Below are 18,685 nucleotides of genomic sequence, written 5' to 3' on the forward strand. Positions count from 1 at the left end.
AGAGAAAAGCTTTGTGCTGCATGCTATCCAAACAGAACAGATAATACTATACATAAATAGTCAAAATCAAGTACAATCGGTGGAGCAAAGGGGGAGATACAGAGTGCAGAGAATCGTTCTCAGCATTGTAGCGCACCAGTTCCACAGACACCGTCCAATGTCCGCAATGGGGTCGAGGTGAATGGGACAGTGCCCTAGCTTATGGAAGGGCTGTTCAGAAGCCTGATAACAGAGGGGAAGAAGCCGTTCCCGAGACTCAGATGGGGCATCCCGGTCGGCATAGACAAGCTGGGAGGAAGGACCTGTTTCTATGCTCCAGGACTCTATGACGTGCATGCTCCTCAAGGTAAGTTACTCACTCGAATTTGATCTTGGCTTTGTCCAGAAATTTCTTGTCAAACAGCCAGCGGAAGAAGACGTCTAGACTGCAACAAAGAAAGAGAGCAATGTGGATATCTCCTGGCGTGGTACTTCACGGAAACATTCACAGGATCGGCTGAGGGCCCAGAGGTGAAAGATCATAATAGGAGCAGAATTAGGCCATTCTGCCCATCGAGTCTACTCCACCATTCAATCATGGCTGATCTATTTTTCCCTCTCAACTCCATTCCCCTCAGTTCAGTTTAGTTGACCGAGCGAGGTGCAGTGAAAAGCTTTTGTTGCGTGCTGACCAGTCAGTGGAAAGACAATACGTGATTGCAATCGAACCATTTACAGTGTAAATACATGATAAGGGAATAATGTTCAGAGCAAGGTAAAGCCAATCAAGGATAGTCCGAGGGTCACCAATGAGGTAGATAGTAGTTCAGCACTGCTCTCTGGTTGTGGTGGGATGGATGATTCAGGGCCAACCTACAAATCTGCACATCTTTGAAATATGGGAGGAATCCCACGCGGTCACTGGGAGGACTTACAAACACCGCACAGACAGCATCCATAGTCAGGTGTGATAGAGGTGGTGGTGGAGGCAGATGTAACAGAGGGATTTACGAGGATTTTGGATAGACACGTGGATATGCAGGAAACGGAGAGATATCTTAGTTTATTGTCACGTGCACCGAGCGAGGTACAGTGAAAAGCTTTTTATCGCGTCAGCTACGATAGACACGAAAAGCTGGAGTAACTTAGCGGGTCAGGCAGCATCTCCGGAGAGAAGGAATGGGTGACGGAGTCCAAGAATAAGTCCTGGCTCCAACATCGAAGATGGACGCAAAGTGCCGGAGTAACTCAGTGCGTCGGGTAGCGTCTCCGGAGAATGCTCCAGAGACGCATTCCGGAATGTTCCGCCTGACCCGCATTCTTTTCTCCGGCGATGCTGCCTGACCCACCCACTGGTGGAATTCTCTGCCTCAGAAGGCAGTGGAGGCCAATTCTCTGAATGCATTCAAGAGAGAGCTAGATAGAGCTCTTAAGGATAGCGGAGTCAGGGGGTATGGGGAGAAGGCAGGAACGGGGTACTGATTGAGAATGATCAGCCATGATCACATTGAATGGCGGTGCTGGCTCGAAGGGCCGAATGGCCTCCTCCTGCACCTATTGTCTATTGTTATTCCTGCATTTTGGGGCATGCAGCATCTCTGGAAAAAAGGAATAGGTGACGTTTTGGGGTCGTGACCCTACTTCAGACTTTAAACCAGCATCTGCAGTTCCTTCCTATATATTTAGTCACCTCGGATGGTAGGATGGTGCGCGGATGATCGATGGCGCAGGTCAGACCCCCCAGGTTAGATTGGTTAGTGTTGGGGGCCGTTTGGCGGTGGTTGTTAATGGAGTCCGTACCTGGTGAGGCCCAGTGAAGGCAGGATCAGGACCATAATGGTGAGGTAGGTGTAGACTTTGTGCATGATGAAACGGTTCTCAGCCGACCTGAAGAGGGTGAGGAATTAAAGATAAGAAAGATCAAAAGTCGGGCAGCAAGCAAACGGCAACACGAGGCCCGGACGCAGGCCCTTCGGCCCGACGTGTCCCTGCTGACCAGCGATCCCAGCACACTAACACTATCCTACACCCACTGGGGACAGTGTTTACATTTACCAAGTCAATTAACCTATAAACCTGTACGTCTTTGGAGTGTGGGAAGAAACCGAAGGTCTCGGAGAAAACCCACGCGGGTCACGGGGAGAACGTACAAACTCCGCACAGACAGCACCCGTAGTCGGGATCGAACCCGGGTCTCCGGCGCTGCAAGCGCTGTAAGGCAGCAACTCTACCGCTGCGCCACCGTGCCGCCCTTAAACTGGTCCCGTTTGCCAAATCCGTGAAGAGAAACGTTGATCGTCTCATCCCTGACCAGAGGTCGACGTGACAGTCCGTGGGAGGTGTTGGAGCCTGCAGAATGTCAGGTCGGGCAGCATCTCTGGAGAATATGGGTAGGTGACGTTTCGGGTCGGCACCCTTCCGCAGAGAGCCGCCAGGTGGGGGGGGGGGAGGAGAGAGAGACAGAGAGAGAGAGAGAGAGAGAGAGAGAGAGAGAGAGAGAGAGAGGGGGGGAGGGAGGGGGGGGGAAGGAGGGAGGGAGGGAGGGAGGGAGGGAGGGAGGGAGGGAGGGAGGGAGGGAGGGAGGGAGGGAGGGAGGGAGGGAGGGAGGGAGGGAGGGAGGGAGGGAGGGAGGGAGGGAGGGAGGGAGGGAGGGAGGGAGGGAGGGAGGGAGGGAGGGAGGGAGGGAGGGAGGGAGGAGGGAGGGAGGGAGGGAGGGAGGGAGGGAGGGAGGGAGGGAGGGAGGGAGGGAGGGAGGGAGGGAGGAGGGAGGGAGGGAGGAGGGAGGGAGGGAGGGAGGGAGGGAGGGAGGGAGGGAGGGAGGAGGGAGGGAGGGAGGGAGGGAGGGAGGGAGGGAGGGAGGGAGGGAGGGAGGGAGGGAGGAGGGAGGGAGGGAGGGAGGAGGGAGGGAGGGAGGGAGGAGGGAGGGAGGGAGGGAGGGAGGAGGGAGGGAGGGAGGGAGGGAGGGAGGGAGGGAGGGAGGGAGGGAGGGAGGGAGGGAGGGAGGGAGGGAGGGAGGGAGGGAGGGAGGGAGGGAGGGAGGGAGGGAGGGAGGGAGGGAGGGAGGGAGGGAGGGAGGGAGGGAGGGAGGGAGGGAGGGCGGTCCCCACACCTTACCTTGTCCAGTGGCGTACAATGACGGTGGAGTATCGGACGATGGTCGGCAGCAGGGCACTGAAGGTCCAGAGCAGGAGGGTGGGCAGGAACTGGTTGATAACTGGGTCCTGTGTGTGACAAAAGTGGAGGGGTAGGCCGAGTGAGGAGCACGCCCGGCCTTGCACAGTAAACCAGACACACAGGCGGTAGGTACACTGCCCGGCTGAAAGATGCCGAGTGGAAACAGGGCCTGTGGTCCACCGAGTCCACACCGACCATCGATCGCCCCGCTCACACCACAGATGCTCCTCGGCATGATCCTTCCGCTTACGATGCTTCGACTTTACCATGGTGCAAAAAGCAGCATCTCTGGAGAACATGGATGGGTGACGTTTCACAGAGTGCTGGAGTAACTCAGCGGGTCAAGTCAAGTCAAGTCAATTTTATTTGTATAGCACATTTAAAAACAACCCACGTTGACCAAAGTGCTGTACATCTGATTAGGTTCCAATGGGAAAAAAGAAGAGACATACAGTGGCACGCAAACAGTTCACAGCGCCTCCTCAATGAGCCTCAAACGCTAGGGAGTAGAAATATGTTTTGAGCCTGGACTTAAAGGAGTCGATGGAGGGGGCAGTTCTGATCGGGAGAGGGATGCTGTTCCACAGTCTAGGAGCTGCAATCGCAAAAGCGCGGTCACCCCTTGAGCTTAAGCCTAGACCGCGGGATAGTCAGTAGCCCCAAGTCGGCCGACCTGAGGGACCTGGAGTTAGAGAGGGGGGTTAGAAGATTTTTGATGTAGGGGGGGGGAGTGTCCATTTAGGGCTTTATACGTGAATAGGAGGAGCTTGAAGTTGATTCTGTACCGTACAGGGAGCCAGTGGAGAGAGGCCAGAATCGGGGTGATGTGGTCCCTTTTACGGGTACCCGTCAGGAGTCTCGCTGCGGCGTTTTGGACCAGTTGCAGGCGGGACAGGGAAGATTGGCTGATCCCAGTGTATAGGGAGTTGCAGTAGTCTAGGCGGGAGGAAATGAAAGCGTGGATGATTTTTTCTGTGTCGTCGAATTGGAGGTGACGTTTCACAGAGTACTGGAGTAACTCAGCAGGTCAGGCAGCATCTCTGGAGAACATGGATAGGTGACGTTTCACAGAGTACTGGAGTAACTCAGCAGGTCAGGCAGCATCTCTGGAGAACATGGATAGGTGACGTTTCGGGTCAGGACCCTTCGTCAGACTGATTGAGGTGGGGGAGAGAAAATTGGAAGAGAGGATGGGGCAAGACAAGGCCTGGTGAGTGATAGGTGGATACAAGTGGGGGGGAGGGGGATGGTTGGACAAAAGCCAGCGATGAAAAGGCGAACGATGTGAATTAAGTCTACAAGAGGTGTGAATTGTGAAGCTAGAGGAAAGAATATAAATGGAAGAGGAGGGAGTGGGGAGAAATGAATATAGTTCTCAGCATTGTAGCGCACCAGTTCCACTGACAAAGTCCAATGTCCGCAATGGGGTAGAGGTGAATCGGACAGTGCCCTAGCTTACGGAAGGGCCGTTCAGAAGCCTGATAACACAGGGGAAGAAGCTGTCCCTGAGTCTGGTGGTGCGCGCTTTCAAGCTTCTGAACCTTCTGCCGGACGGGAGCGGGGAGAAGAAGGAATGACCGGGGTGGGACAAGTCTTTGATTGTGTCGGCTGCTTTCCCGAGGCAGCGTGAAGTGTGGATGGAGTGGATGGTGGGGAGTCTGGCCTGTGCGATGGACTGGGCCGCATCCACAACTCTCTGCAGTTTCTTGCGGTGTTGGGCAGAGCTGTTCCCACACCAAGCTGTGATGCAGCCCGACAGTGTGCTTACTACGGCGCATCTGTAGACGTTTGTAAGCGTTATTGGAGACGTGCAGAAGCTCATCAGTCACCTGAGGAAGCAGAGGCATTGGTGTGACTTGTCAGTCTTCGGCAACAACGGGGTTGGAAGAAGGCCTACAAGGAAACGTCCAAGAACCTTTTCACACAAAGGGTGGTGGGTGTAGGGAACGAGCTGCAGAGGAGGTAGTTGAGGCAGGGACTATCCCATCGTTTAAGAAGCATGGATGGGACAGGTTTTCAGGGATATGGACCAAACGTGGGCAGGTGGGACTAGTGTACCTGGGACATGTGGGCAAGTTGGGCTGAAGGGCCTGTTTCCACACTGTATCACTCTGTAGTATAAGGAAATAACTGCAGATGCTGGTACAAATCGATTTATTCACAAAATGCTGGAGTAACTCAGCAGGTCAGGCAGCATCTCGGGAGAGAAGGAATGGGTGACGTTTCGGGTCGAGACCCTTCTTCAGACTGATGTCAGGGGGCGGGACAAAGGAAGGATATAGGTGGAGACAGGAAGATAGAGGGAGATCTGGGAAGGAGGAGGGGAAGAGAGGGACAGAGGAACTATCTAAAGTTGGAGAAGTCGACGTTCATACCACTGGGCTGCAAACTGCCCAGGCGAAATATGAGGTGCTGTTCCTCCAACTTCCGGTGGGCCTCACTATGGCACTGGAGGAGGCCCATGACAGAAAGGTCAGACTGGGAATGGGAGGGGGAGTTGAAGTGCTCGGCCACCGGGAGATCAGTTTGGTCAATGCGGACCGAGCGCAGGTGTTGAGCGAAGCGATCGCCGAGCCTGCGCTTGGTTTCGCCGATGTAAATAAGTTGACATCTGGAGCAGCGGATGCAATAGATGAGGTTGGAGGAGGTGCAGGTGAACCACTCCGTATCACTCTGTGACTGTATGACTCTAACAGTGTAGATAGACACAAGAAGCTGGAGTAACTCAGCGGGTCAGACCGCATCTCTGGAGAGAAGGAATGGGTGGCGTTTCAGGTCGAGAGCCTTCTTCAACCTGACATCTGTGGCAGGCAAGTTACTGGAGAGTATTTTCAGGGATAGTGTATATTGCGTTCGGATGGACAGGGGATGATCAGGGATACAAAGAGAGAGATTGGACAAACCTGGATTGGTTACTCTGGGACATCAGAGGCTGAGGGGAGACCAGGCAGAAGTGTACACATTTATGGAAGGAATAAATAAACCAGGGCAGACAGTCAGAAGCTTTGTCCTCAGGTTGGAATCGTTAAAGACGAGAGGGCATAGCTTTAAGGGCCTGTCCCAGTTACGCGATTTTTAAGGCGACTGTCAAAGACGTAGCAGATCGCCGAAACTTTCTTTGACCCTACGACAATGACCACGACAATGCCGAGTCAGGTCGATACAAGTCACTTTTTTTGTGAAACGAGCACCTGGCTAAGAGATTACACCGTCTTCGGAAACATCGCGAAATCCCCACGCTTACCTGACCGTCAAACTGGCACCTCCAATCTACCCGTCCTGACGGTAAATAAATCGGTTAAACACAACTACTGGTCTCTCCAAATGCCTTTACTCAATTTAATATTATGTGCTTCTAAATGCATCTGCGACAACCTAGCAAACCTGGGGACAGCGTGAGACAGACAGCGCCCGCAATAAGCAACGATACCTGGCGACAAGCCAGTTGTCGCCCAGAAATTTCTAGCAGGTAGGTTTTTCCGCGACGCGCCGAGATCCGCTACGATTCATTGAGGACTCCTCACGATCACGATCACGCCCACGACACCCCGGCCAATGTCCCCCGACAGCCTAGTCGCCGGCAGTCGCCTAAGTGGGACAGGCCCTTTAAGGTGAGAGGGGCAAAGTTGTGCCGGGGCAAGAGATGGTGGTGGGGTGCCTGGAGCACGCTGCTGGCCTTAGCGGGCGATGCTTTCACGGTGATGGCGTTTCGGACGGGGGGGACTTACGTTGAGGTGGTAGATGGGGCGGGTGATGTTGAGGCTGTCGATGGTGGAGAGCATGATCGAAGGGGTGGTGAGGAAGAACAGCAAGATGATGACCATGAAGTTGATGACAATGCAGCGCAGCCACCAGTGGGCTCCCTGCAGCGAGAGGTTGGTCCTGTCAGAGAGAGGACAACAGTGAACACTGGGCCCGGCAGTGAGGCAACCCGCCAGAACGTACCACAGTACACCACAGGAACAGGCCCTTCGGCCCACAATATCCATGCCCAGCATGACGCCGAGTTAAGCTGACCGACTCCGCCTGCTCATCATCCATATCACAAGGTCATTTGGAAGAGGTGTAAAGTTAGGCCATTCGGCCCATCAAGTCTACTCCGCCATTCGGCCCATCAAGTCTACTCCGCCATTCAATCATGGCCGCTCAATCTCTCCCTCCCAACCCCATTCTCCTGCCTTCTCCCCGTGACCCCTTGACACCCGTACCAATCAAGAATCTATCCATCTCTGCCTTAAAAACGTCCACTGACTTGGCCTCCACAGCCCCCTGTGGCAAAGAATCCCACAGATTCACCACCCTCTGACTAAAGAAGTTCCTCCTCACCTCCTTCCTAAAAGAACGTCCTTTCATTCTGAGGCTGTGACCTCTGGTCCCAGACTCTCCCACCAGTGGAAACATCCTCTCCACATCCACTCGATCCAGGCCTTTCACGATTCTGTACGTTTCAACGAGATCCCCCCTCATTCTTCTAAACTCCAGCGAGTACAGGCCCAGTGCCGAAAAACGCTACTCATAGTTTAACCCACTCATTGCTGGAGTATCCCTCCATTCTCTGCATATCCATGTGCTGATCTAAAAGCCTCTTAAACACACACTATCATATGTGCCTCCACCACCACCTCTGGCAGCGCGTTCCAGGCACCCACCACCCTTGCAATAAACGTTATTCCCTTACCATATATGTATACACTGTAAATGGATCGATTGTAATCATGCGTTGTCCTTCCGCTGACTGGTTAGCGCGTTTAACAAACGTTTTTCACTGTACCTCGCTCGGTACACGTGGCAATAAACTCAACTCAACTCAAACTTCTGCGTGAAAGAAAAGAACTTGTCCCGCACATCTCCTTTAAACGTCGCTCCTCTCACCCTCTCGTCTTTGACGTTTCCACCCTGAGAGAAAAAGATTCTGACTGTCCCACCCTGGCTATTCCTCCTATCATTTTACAAACTTCTATCAATAGAAACATAGAAAATAGGTGCAGGAGTAGGCCATTCAGCCCTTCGAGCCTGCACCGCCATTCAATATGATCATCCAGCTCAGTAACCTGTACCTGCCTTCTCTCCATACCCCCTGATCCCTTTAGCCACAAGGGCCACATCTAACTCCCTCTTAAATATAGCCAATGAACTGGCCTCAACTACCTTCTGTGGCAGAGAATTCCACAGACTCACCACTCTCTGTGTGAAGAAATGTTTTCTCATCTCGGTCCTAAAAGACTTCCCCCTTATCCTTAAGCTGTGACCCCTGGTTCTGGACTTCCCCAACATCGGGAACAATCTTCCCGCATCTAGCCTCTCCAACCCTTTAAGAATTTTATATGTTTCAATAGACAATAGACAATAGGTGCAGGAGGCCATTCGGCCCTTCGAGCCAGCACCGCCATTCAATGTGATCATGGCTGATCATTCTCAATCAGTACCCCGTTCCTGCCTTCTCCCCATACCCCCTGACTCCGCTATCCTTAAGAGCTCTATCTAGCTCTCTCTTGAATGCATTCAGAGAATTGGCCTCCACTGCCTTCTGAGGCAGAGAATTCCACAGATTCACAACTCTCTGACTGAAAAAGTTTTTCCTCATCTCAGTTCTAAATGGCCTACCCCTTATTCTTAAACTGTGGCCCCTTGTTCTGGGCTCCCCCAACATTGGGAACATGTTTCCTGCCTCTAACGTGTCCAACCCCTTAATAATCTTATACGTTTCGATAAGATCTTTCCTCATCCTTCGAAATTCCAGTGTATACAAGCTCTCTCTTGAATGCATTCAGAGAATTAACCTCCACTGCCTTCTGAGGCAGAGAATTCTACAGATTCACAACTCTCTGACTGAAACAGTTTTTCCTCATCTCCGTTCTAAATGGCCAGTTCAGGTCACCCCTCAGCCTCCGATGTTCCAGAGAGAACAGTCTGAGGGTATCCAACCTCCCTTTATCATAATCATAATCATCATCATCATCATCATACTTTAGTAGCCAGGTATGTTTTGCAACATACGAGGAATTTCATTTTGCCGTACAGTCATAGCAATAAAAAGTAACAGGACACACAAAATACATTTTAACATGAACATCCTCCACAGTGACTCATCCACATTCCTCACTGTGTTGGAAGGCGAAACAAAGTTCAATCTCTTCCCTTCTTTGTCCTCCAGCGGTTGGGGACCTCGAACCTTCCGTTGAGGGGGCGATCTTGACTCCCATAGCCGGTGGTCGGGCCTTCCTCGTCGGGGCGATCAAGCTCCTGCATCGGGGGGGATCTCAGCCCCCCCACTCCGGGCGATCTACCCCGGGTTGGGACTGGTCGAACCTCGTGCGGCTTTGGAGCTTCCCCATGCGGCTTTTTGTCCTGTCTACCTCAATGCATATCTATCATCCCTGAGAGTACTCTCCAGTAACTTACCTACACTACCTCAGAGATCACTCATTGTACCATAGTTCCAGGGCTTTTCCTTGCAGACCGGCGACATTATTAGCCACCCCTCCAGTCCTCTGAAACCTCACCCATGTCTAACGAGGGCATCGAAGGTTATGGGGAGAAGACAGGAGAATGGGATGGAGTGGGAAATTGGATCAGCCACGGGCGAAATCGTATTTCGCCTGGGCAGCTTACAGCCCAGTGGTATGAACATTGACTTCTCCAACTTTAGGTAGTTCCTCTGTCCCTCTCTTCCCCTCCCCCTCCCCAGTTCTCCCTCTATCTTCCTGTCTCCACCTATATCCTTCCTTTGTCCCGCCCCCCTGACATCAGTCTGAAGAAGGGGTCTCGACCCGAAACGTCGCCCATTCCTTCTCTCCTGAGATGCTGCCTGACCTGCTGAGTTACTCCAGCATTTTGTGAGATATATCTATATCGCACTCACATCTATAATGCTGCAACTCCTCCCCTCTCTCTCTTCCCGCACGTTGTGTTCACGGATATATCTGATCAGGCCCAGGAGATTTATCGACCTTCATACAACGTAGGACATCTAGCACCCCCTCGACCGTAGTACGGACTTTCCTCAAGACATGTCCTCTCCCTGTCCCAAGTTTCCCGGTCTTCATCCAGAGAAGCCAATTGACCCACAAATCTGCACCCAGAGGAAACCCAGCGAGAAGACCACTACACATAGGAGTAGAATTTTTCCATGCATCCTATCCGAGTCTACTCCACCATTCGATCGTGGCTGGTCTAATTTCCCATTCTCCCCATAACCTTAGTTTGGAGGTACAACGTGGAAAGAGGCCCTTCGGCCCACCGAGTCTACATTAACCAGCGATCCCCAGTACACTAAGGTATTTATTTCACAAAATGCTGGAGTAACTCAGCGGGTCAGGCAGCATCTCAGGAGAGAAGGGATGGGTGACGTTTCGGGTCGAGACCCTTCTTCAGACTGAGTCACACGGGCCCAGTACACTGGTTCTCTCCTGCACACTGGGGGCTATTTACGGAGGCCAACTGACCCCTACAAAACCTGCAGGTCTTGGGAACGTGGGAGGAAACCGGAGCACCCGGAGAAAACCCATGAGGTCACAGTGAGAAGGTACAAACTCTGAGATCGTGGGACGTGCAAACTCCACGCAGACGGACAGCGGGCAAGGTCAGGAGGGCTTGTTTGCGAGCCGCGGTGAGTTATGACTATCGTCTGCCAGTTGCGGCCTCCCCCCCTCCCCCTCCCCCTCCCCCCCCCTCCCCCCAAACCTCACCAGTGGATGTTCTGATGTGACGGGGCATAGCTGGCCACCCACTTGGACACCTGGAGACTCTGGCAGTGGCTGGACGGCTGCCTCTTGCCCAGGAACCTGCAGCCCCGGCACTGGATGCGGCTCAAGTCCTTCAGCACCCTGCGGAGAGAAAAAGGAGCAGGAGTCTTCCCACTGACTCCACGCACAGCGCAGGCCGCTCGGCCCGACGGGGCCCTGCTGCCCACTCGCCTGCCCTCCCGGGGCTCCCCGGGGTTAACAACGGAAGGCGGCGTCCGTGGAGAGCGGGAGACGGATATTCCCGAGAATAAAGGCCGCCGGAAGGACTAAGGTGGTCGGAGAGTCAGACGGGCCCTTCGGCCCTATTTGTCCATGCTGACCAAGATGCCCCATCTAAGCCGCTCACACTTGCCTGCACTTGGCCCATAATCCCTCTCCATCTCCCTGTCCAAGTATCTAACATAGCACCTGCCGCAACAACCTCCTCTGCTGCAAGGAATAAAGCCCCTAGCCTGCCCAACCTCTCTCTATAGCTCAGACCCTCATGTCCTGGCAACATGCTCGTAAATCTTCCCTGCTCTTTCTACAAGGACTAGAGTGTGAGGGTGAGAGGGCAAAGGAAATGTTCAAGGCAAGTTTTTTTTTTACCCTTCGAGCCAGCACCACCATTCAATGTGATCATGGCTGATCATTCTCAATCAGTACCCCGTTCCTGCCCTCTCCCCATACCCCCTGACTCCGCTATCCTTAAGAGCTCTATCTAGCTCCCTCTTGAATGCATTCAGAGAATTGGCCCCCACTGCCTTCTGAGGCAGTGAATTCCACAGATTTACAACTCTCTGACTGAAAAAGTGTTTCCTCATCTCCGTTCTAAATGGCCTACCCCTTATTCTTAAACTGTGGCCCCTGGTTCTGGACTCCCCCAAATCTACTCCGACCACCCGTCCACACCCGTTCCATGCTATCCTACTTTCTCAACCACTCCCTGCATAAGAGGAGCAATTTCCAGAGGCCCAATTAACCTGCACTTCTTCGGGATGTAGGAGGAAACCGGAGCTCCCGGAGGAAACCCCACCCGGTCACGGGGAGAACGTGCAAACTCCGTGCAGACAGCACCCGTGGTCGGGATCGAACACGGGTCTCTACTGCTGCGCCACCGGGCTGCTCCCAATGCTGAATAACTCAGCGGGTTAGGCAGCATCCCTGGAGAGCATGGACAGGTGATGTTTAAGGTCGGGATCCTTATTCAAACTGATTGTGGTGAGGTGCGGGGAGGAAAGCTGGAAGAGAGGAATGTCCTACACACGAGGGACAATTTACAATTTTACCAAAGCCAATTAACCTCTCTCGTTCCACCGCTCACAGGGAGAACATGCAACTATTTGTGTTAAACACCGACTCAGAGATTTGCGTCTTTCCTTTCTGATTAATTACGCAGTTGCAGAATATAGTTTACTGGAGGATATTCAGGACTACTACTGTTAGGGTTGCCAACTGTCTCGTATTAGCCGGACATCCCGATATACTAAATTTGTCTGTCTCCTACGGGACCGCCCTTGTCCCGGTATTAGGCCCGGACACTGTAGGCCCGGACACTGTAGGCCCGGACACTGTAGGCCCGGACACTGTAGGCCCGGACACTGTAGGCCCGGGGGACACAGTAGGCCCGGGGGACACAGTAGGCCCGGGGGACGCTGTAGGCCCGGGGGACGCTGTAGGCCCGGACTAGCACCGCCAGTGAAGGTTGCCTAGCAACCCACCTCCCGGCCCGGGCAGCCGCCATTGGTGGAGCAAGAGCACGTGGCCGCTGGCTGGGCGAGGTCAAGTGGAGCGCAGGGCGGTGACGTCACCTTTTGTCCCTTCTTTGGGAGTGAGAAAGTTGGCAACCCTAACTGCCGTGGATCCCTCAGAGTCAGGCCAAACTCACAGAGTTGCCATGGATTCATCCTGGAAGGTGGCAAAGGCAATACCCAGGGATTTCCTGATCGGTGTGTCTCTCTGCTGCATGAACTGTTCTTGTAGCTCGTTCTCCAGCCTCGTGTAATAATCCATGGCATCGACCTGTTGAAGGAAGGTTCATCATTGTCACATGTACCCTGACACGGTAAAAACCTTTGCTTCTCAATGCTTTCCAAACAGATCAGATAACATTTGCCTGACGATGCAGACGAACACTTCTTTAGATTAGTATCATATCATATCATATATATACAGCCGGAAACAGGCCTTTTCGGCCCTCCAAGTCCGTGCCGCCCAGCGATCCCCGTACATTAACACTATCCTACACCCACTAGGGACAATTTTTACATTTACCCAGCCAATTAACCTACATACCTGTACGTCTTTGGAGTGTGGGAGGAAACCGAAGATCTCGGAGAAAACCCACGCAGGTCACGGGGAGAACGTACAAACTCCTTACAGTGCAGCACCCGTAGTCAGGATCGAACCTGAGTCTCCGGCGCTGCATTCGCTGTAAAGCAGCAACTCTACCGCTGCGCTACCGTGTGGGAAGGAAGGGCAGATGTCGGTTTACACCGAGGATAGACCCAAAATGCTGGAGTAACTCAGCGGGACAGGCAGCATCTCTGGAGAGAAGGAAGCTCAACGTTTCAGTTCATAACACTTCTTCAGATTCGGGCCTGTCAGACATCTTCAGACTGTCTGAAGACGGGTCTCGACCCAAAACGTCACCTGTTTCTTTCCTCCAGATATGCTGGCTGACCCGCTGAGTTACTCCGACATTTTGAGTTTAGTTTAGTTTAAAGGTTCAGTCTGGAAGCTTGCCCTTCGGCCCACAAAGTGCACGCCAACCGGCGATACCCCGTCTACTCTCGTTCTATATTGTCCCTAAGCACCATGGGACAATTTACAGGAGCCAATTAACCTGCAAACCTTTACGTTTTTGCAAAGTGGGAGGAAACCGGAACACCCAGGGAAAACTCACCCGGTTCACGGGAAGAAGGTACAAACCCCGTACAGACAGCGTCCGTAGTCAGGAACGAACCCGGGTCTCTGGCGCTCTGAGGCAGCAACTCTACCGCTACGCCACTGTTTGACTTGCTTGGTACGGGAAGGAAATTCATTGGAGCTTGCTACAAGGTAATCATACTAATCAACAACCAACAACCAGTATTCCTCTGAGAGACACCAAAAGCTGAAGTAACTCAGCGGGTCAGACAGCATCTCTGGAGAAATCTCAGGGGTAGGGTCTCAACCCGCAACGTCACCCATTCCATCTCTCCAGAGATGCTGCCTGGCCTGCTGAGGTACTCCAGCATTTTTTGGCATAACCCATCATCTGCAGTTCCTTCCCACACACTCTGTGTTCCTCTTGTGGATCCAACGAACTGCAGACGCTGGTCAATAAACAAAAAGACATAAAAAATGCTGGAGAAAAGACTAGGCTCGTATTCACAGGAGTTTACACGGGTGAGAGGGGATCTTATGGAGACATATAAAGTTATAAAAGGACTGGACAAGATAGATGCAGGAAATTTTTTTCCCAATGTTGGGGGAGTCCAGAACCAGGGGCCACAGTGTTAGAATAAAGGGGAAGCCATTTAAAACTGAGGTGAGAAGAAACTTTTTCACCCAGAGAGTTGTGAATTTGCGGAAATCTCTCCCACAGAGGGCAGTGGAGGCCGAATCACTGGATGGATTTAAGAGAGAGTTAGATAGAGCTATGGGGGCTAGTGGAATCAAGGGATATGGGGAGAAGGCAGGCACGGGTTACCGATTGTGGACGATCAGCCACGATCACAATGAATGGCGGTGCTGGCTCGAAGGGCCGAATGGCCTCCTCCTGCACCTATTTGCTACGTTTCTATGTGTAACTCAGCGGGTCAGGCAGCTTCTCTGGAGAGAAGCAATAGGTGACTTTTCAGATCGAAGAAGGGTTCCAACCCAAAACATCACCTGTCCACATTCTCCAGAGGTGCTGCCTGACCCCCTGAGTTACTCCAACATGTGTCCACATGCGTGTTCCGAGGCAGCGTTCAGAATGAGGGGGGGGTGTTGTTCTTCCCTATTTAACTGTTGAGCATTTAAACCATGAGAATGAATGATCGGGTGCTTTTATTTACCCAGGATTCGAGAGGCCAGAACCAGGAGACATAAGTTTAAGGTGAGAGGGAAAAGATTTTATAGGAAAAAAGGGGGAAACGTTTTCACAGAGAGAGTGGTGGGTGGGCTGCCAGAGATGGTAGTTGAGGCAGGTACTATTAACAGCATTTAGAAACACAGAATCATAGAAAATAGGTGCAGGAAGAGGTCATTTGGCCCTTCGAGCCAGCACTGCCATTCATTGTGATCATGGCTGATCATCCACAATCAGTAACCCATGCCTGCCTTCTCCCCACATCCCTTGATGCCACTAGATTTTTAGATTTAGAGATACAGCACAGAAACAGGCCCTTCGGCCCACCGGGTCCGCGCCGCCCAGCGATCCCCGCACACTAACACTATCCTACACACACTAGGGACAATTTTTTTACATTTACCCAGTCAATTAACCTACATACCTGTACGTCTTGAATCTTAATTATTTAACTCTATTTAAAAGACATTTGGGTGGGTACGTGGATAGGAAAGGTTTGGAGGGATACGGGCCAAATGCAGACAGGTGGGACTAGTGTAGGTGGGGCATCTTGGTCGGTGTGGGCAAGTTGGGCCGAAGGGCCTGTTTCCACGCCGTATGACTCCGTGACTCTATCAGATAATAATACACATAAATACAATCGTCAAACTCAAGTACAATCGGTAGAGCAAAGGGGGGAGATAGATACAGAGTGCAGAATATAGTTCTCAGCATTGTAGCGCACCAGTTCCACAGACAAAGTCCAATGTCCGCAATGGGGTAGAGGTGAATCGGACAGTGCCCTAGCTTATGGAAGGGCCGTTCAGAAGCCTGATAACAGAGGGGAGGGAGCTGTTCCTGAGTCTGGTGGTGCGCGCTTTCAAGCTTTCTGTACCTTCTGCGGGCTGGGGTCAACCGGGATGGGCCCAAGCACAGATGGGGCATCTTGGTTGGTATGGAGGGGTTGGGCCGAAGGGCCTGTTTCCGTGCTGTGTGACTCAATGACTCTTCTGACCCCACAGAGGGTGACCATTCTCACTCCCTTCCACCCCCCCCCCATTACAGTCCCTTCCCCTCTGGTGCAAGAGCCAGCCCCCCCCCTCCCCCCATCGGGGGGGGTGTTGAGGTGGGGGTGGGGGTGAGGGGAAGGGGGGAGGGGAGAGGGAGGATTACCACCACACCTGCTCGCATCCTCTGAAGCTGCAGCAGCAGAAATGGCCGCAGGGTTTCGGGTTGATGAAGGCTCTCCGTCCACTGTCTTGAACCAGCTTGCTGTAGTGGTCTCGACTGTGGCCCGCTGTCATCCTGCAAGGAGACCACACCGAGGTCAGGATGCCACCTCTCCCCCCCCACCCCCCTCTCCCACCTTCCCCCAGCCCACCGATCCCCCACCGCACCTCCAAGACCTACTGTGCCAGCACTTTGTGTCCATTCCTTGGTGTAAACCAACTTTCTGTACGGAGTTTGTACGAGTCTGTACGAGTCTGTAGGCTTGTATACACCGGAATTTAGAAGGATGAGATAAAATCTTATCGAAACGTATAAGATTATTAAGGGGTCGGACACATTAGAGGCAGGAAACATGTTCCCAATGTTGGGGGAGTCCAGAACAAGGGGCCACAGTTTAAGAATAAGGGGGTAGGCCATTTAGAACGGAGATGAGGAAAAACTTTTTCAGTCAGAGAGTTGTGAATCTGTGGAATTCTCTGCCTCAGAAGGCAGTGGAGACCAATTCTCTGAATGCATTCAAGGGAGAGCTAGATAGAGCTCTTAAGGATAGCGGAGTCAGGGGGTATGGGGAGAAGGCAGGAACGGGGTACTGATTGAGAATGATCAGCCATGATCACATTGAATGGCGGTGCTGGCTCGAAGGGCCGAATGGCCTCCTCCTGCACCTATTGTCTATTGTCTATTGTTCTCCCCATGACCTGCGTGGGTTTTCTCCGGGCACTCCGGTTTCCTCCCACACTCCAACGATGTACAGGCTTGGAGGTTAATTGGGCTTTGGTAAAACTTGTAGGTTGTCTCTAGTGAGTGTAGGATAGTGCTGGTCTGCGGGGATCGCAGGTCAACCAGGACTCGATGGGCCGAAGGGCCTGTTTCCACGCTGTATCTCTAAACTAAACTAAACTAAACCTCCCCCACCCCCTCCCCACTAAAGATCAATTCCCCCATCCTGGGTGGCACTCAGACAACTAATCAGGGAACGTGGTCACCTGCTGAGATATTAACGTTGGTCGCCATCAGCCAAAACATTATGACCACCTGCCTAATATGCTGTTGGTCCTCCGTGTGCAGCCCCACACGCAGCAGGGTGCGATACACTGTGTATTGTGACACATTCCTCCCGTGACCACCATTAACATTTTCTGTGACTTGTGCCACAGTCGACCTTCTGTCGGTTCGGACCAGACGGGATGCCCTTCGTTGCCCTCGCGCATCGATGAGCCTTGGGCGCCCAACACCCTGTCTGTCGCCGGTTTGTGGTTTGTCCCTCCTCGGACCACTGTCGGTAGGTACTCACCACTGCTGACCGGGAGCACCCCACAAGCCTTGCCGTTTCACAGATGCTCTGACCCAGTCGTCTGGCCATAACAATTTGGCCCTTGTCAAAGTCGCTCAGGTCTTTACTCCTGCCCATTTCTCCTGCATCCAACACATCAACTTCAAGAACTGATTGTTCACTTGCTGCCTAATATATCCCACCCCTTGACAGGTGCCATTGTAACGAGATAATCAACGTTATTCACTTCGCCTGTCAGTGGTCATTATGTTTTGGCTGATCGGTGTATATGGATAGGAAGGGTTCAGAGGGATATGGACCAGATGCAGACGATTGGAATGGCGACTGGCTCAGCATGGGCACGTTGGGCCGAAGGGCCTGTTGTATAGTTCTGTGTCTCTAGGTTCAGGCCTATTATTGTCACGTGTACTGAGGGTACAGTGTAAAGCCTTTGTTGTACATGCTATTCCAAACAGATCAGATAATACTAGACATGAACACAATCAAGTCAAACTTGAGTACAACAGACTGTAAAGAAGTACAGGTATGTAGGTTAATTGGCTTGGTAAATTGTCCCTAGTGTGTGTGGGATAGTATTAATGTGCGGGGATCACTGGTCGGCGCAGACCCGGTGGGCCGAAGGGCCTGTTCCCTCGCTGTATCTGTAATCTAAAACTAAACTAAACAGGTTAGAGCAAAGAGATAAATAACCAGTGTGCAGATTATAATTTCTCAGCATCGTCAGGTAACAGTTCCAGAGAAAAAGTCCAATGAGTGGATTGGAAAATTTGGACAGTGCCCTAGCTAATGGAAGGGCCGTTCAGAAGCCTGATAACAGAGGGGAAGAAGGTTTCAGGTGGAGCAGAACAGCTCAGGGACGGCTTCTTCCCCTCTGTAATCTATGACTCTATGACGGGTAACAATTAAACATTGAGAAATCTTACCGCTCTGCATTCAGCTTCATCAGGAGTTCCACGTCGTAGCAGAGCTCTACCTCCAAGACGGTGCAGGTTGGGTAGGCCTCCCTGTGAAAGAGAGATCAGAGTCACTGGCACAGCCTGGGGAGCGGGGGTGACGGCAGCAGGGGGCTCAGAGAGAAGCCCACCAATGTTGCCCAGCGCTCACTCGTACCACAGAGCAATGTTCACTGTGAGCCAGCCAGCCTCTCTACATCCTGGCCAACTCTACCCCCAACATAACACCAGAGACCAGGACCCTCCACACACTCCCAGAGCAAGGGTCAGATACAGTGTGAAGCTCGCTCCACAC

The 18,685-nt window shown here is 52.5% G+C and overlaps 1 protein-coding gene across 1 annotated transcript in view; it reads right to left on the reverse strand.

Annotated features, from left to right (window-relative positions):
• LOC144593831 (mechanosensitive cation channel TMEM63A-like) overlaps positions 1-18,685 on the reverse strand; it is a 64,820-nt gene that overhangs the window by 10,106 nt on the left and 36,029 nt on the right. Inside the window, exons 12-19 of the mRNA XM_078399947.1 lie at positions 18,361-18,441; positions 16,095-16,218; positions 12,766-12,899; positions 10,842-10,979; positions 6,882-7,035; positions 3,094-3,200; positions 1,780-1,866; positions 360-425 (exon numbers count right to left, since the gene is read on the reverse strand). Coding sequence (XP_078256073.1) covers positions 360-425; positions 1,780-1,866; positions 3,094-3,200; positions 6,882-7,035; positions 10,842-10,979; positions 12,766-12,899; positions 16,095-16,218; positions 18,361-18,441 — 891 coding nt within the window. The remainder of the gene's footprint in view (positions 1-359; positions 426-1,779; positions 1,867-3,093; positions 3,201-6,881; positions 7,036-10,841; positions 10,980-12,765; positions 12,900-16,094; positions 16,219-18,360; positions 18,442-18,685) is intronic.

This window comes from Rhinoraja longicauda, chromosome 5, assembly GCF_053455715.1.
Source record: "Rhinoraja longicauda isolate Sanriku21f chromosome 5, sRhiLon1.1, whole genome shotgun sequence".
Taxonomy (NCBI): Eukaryota; Metazoa; Chordata; class Chondrichthyes; order Rajiformes; family Arhynchobatidae; genus Rhinoraja; species Rhinoraja longicauda.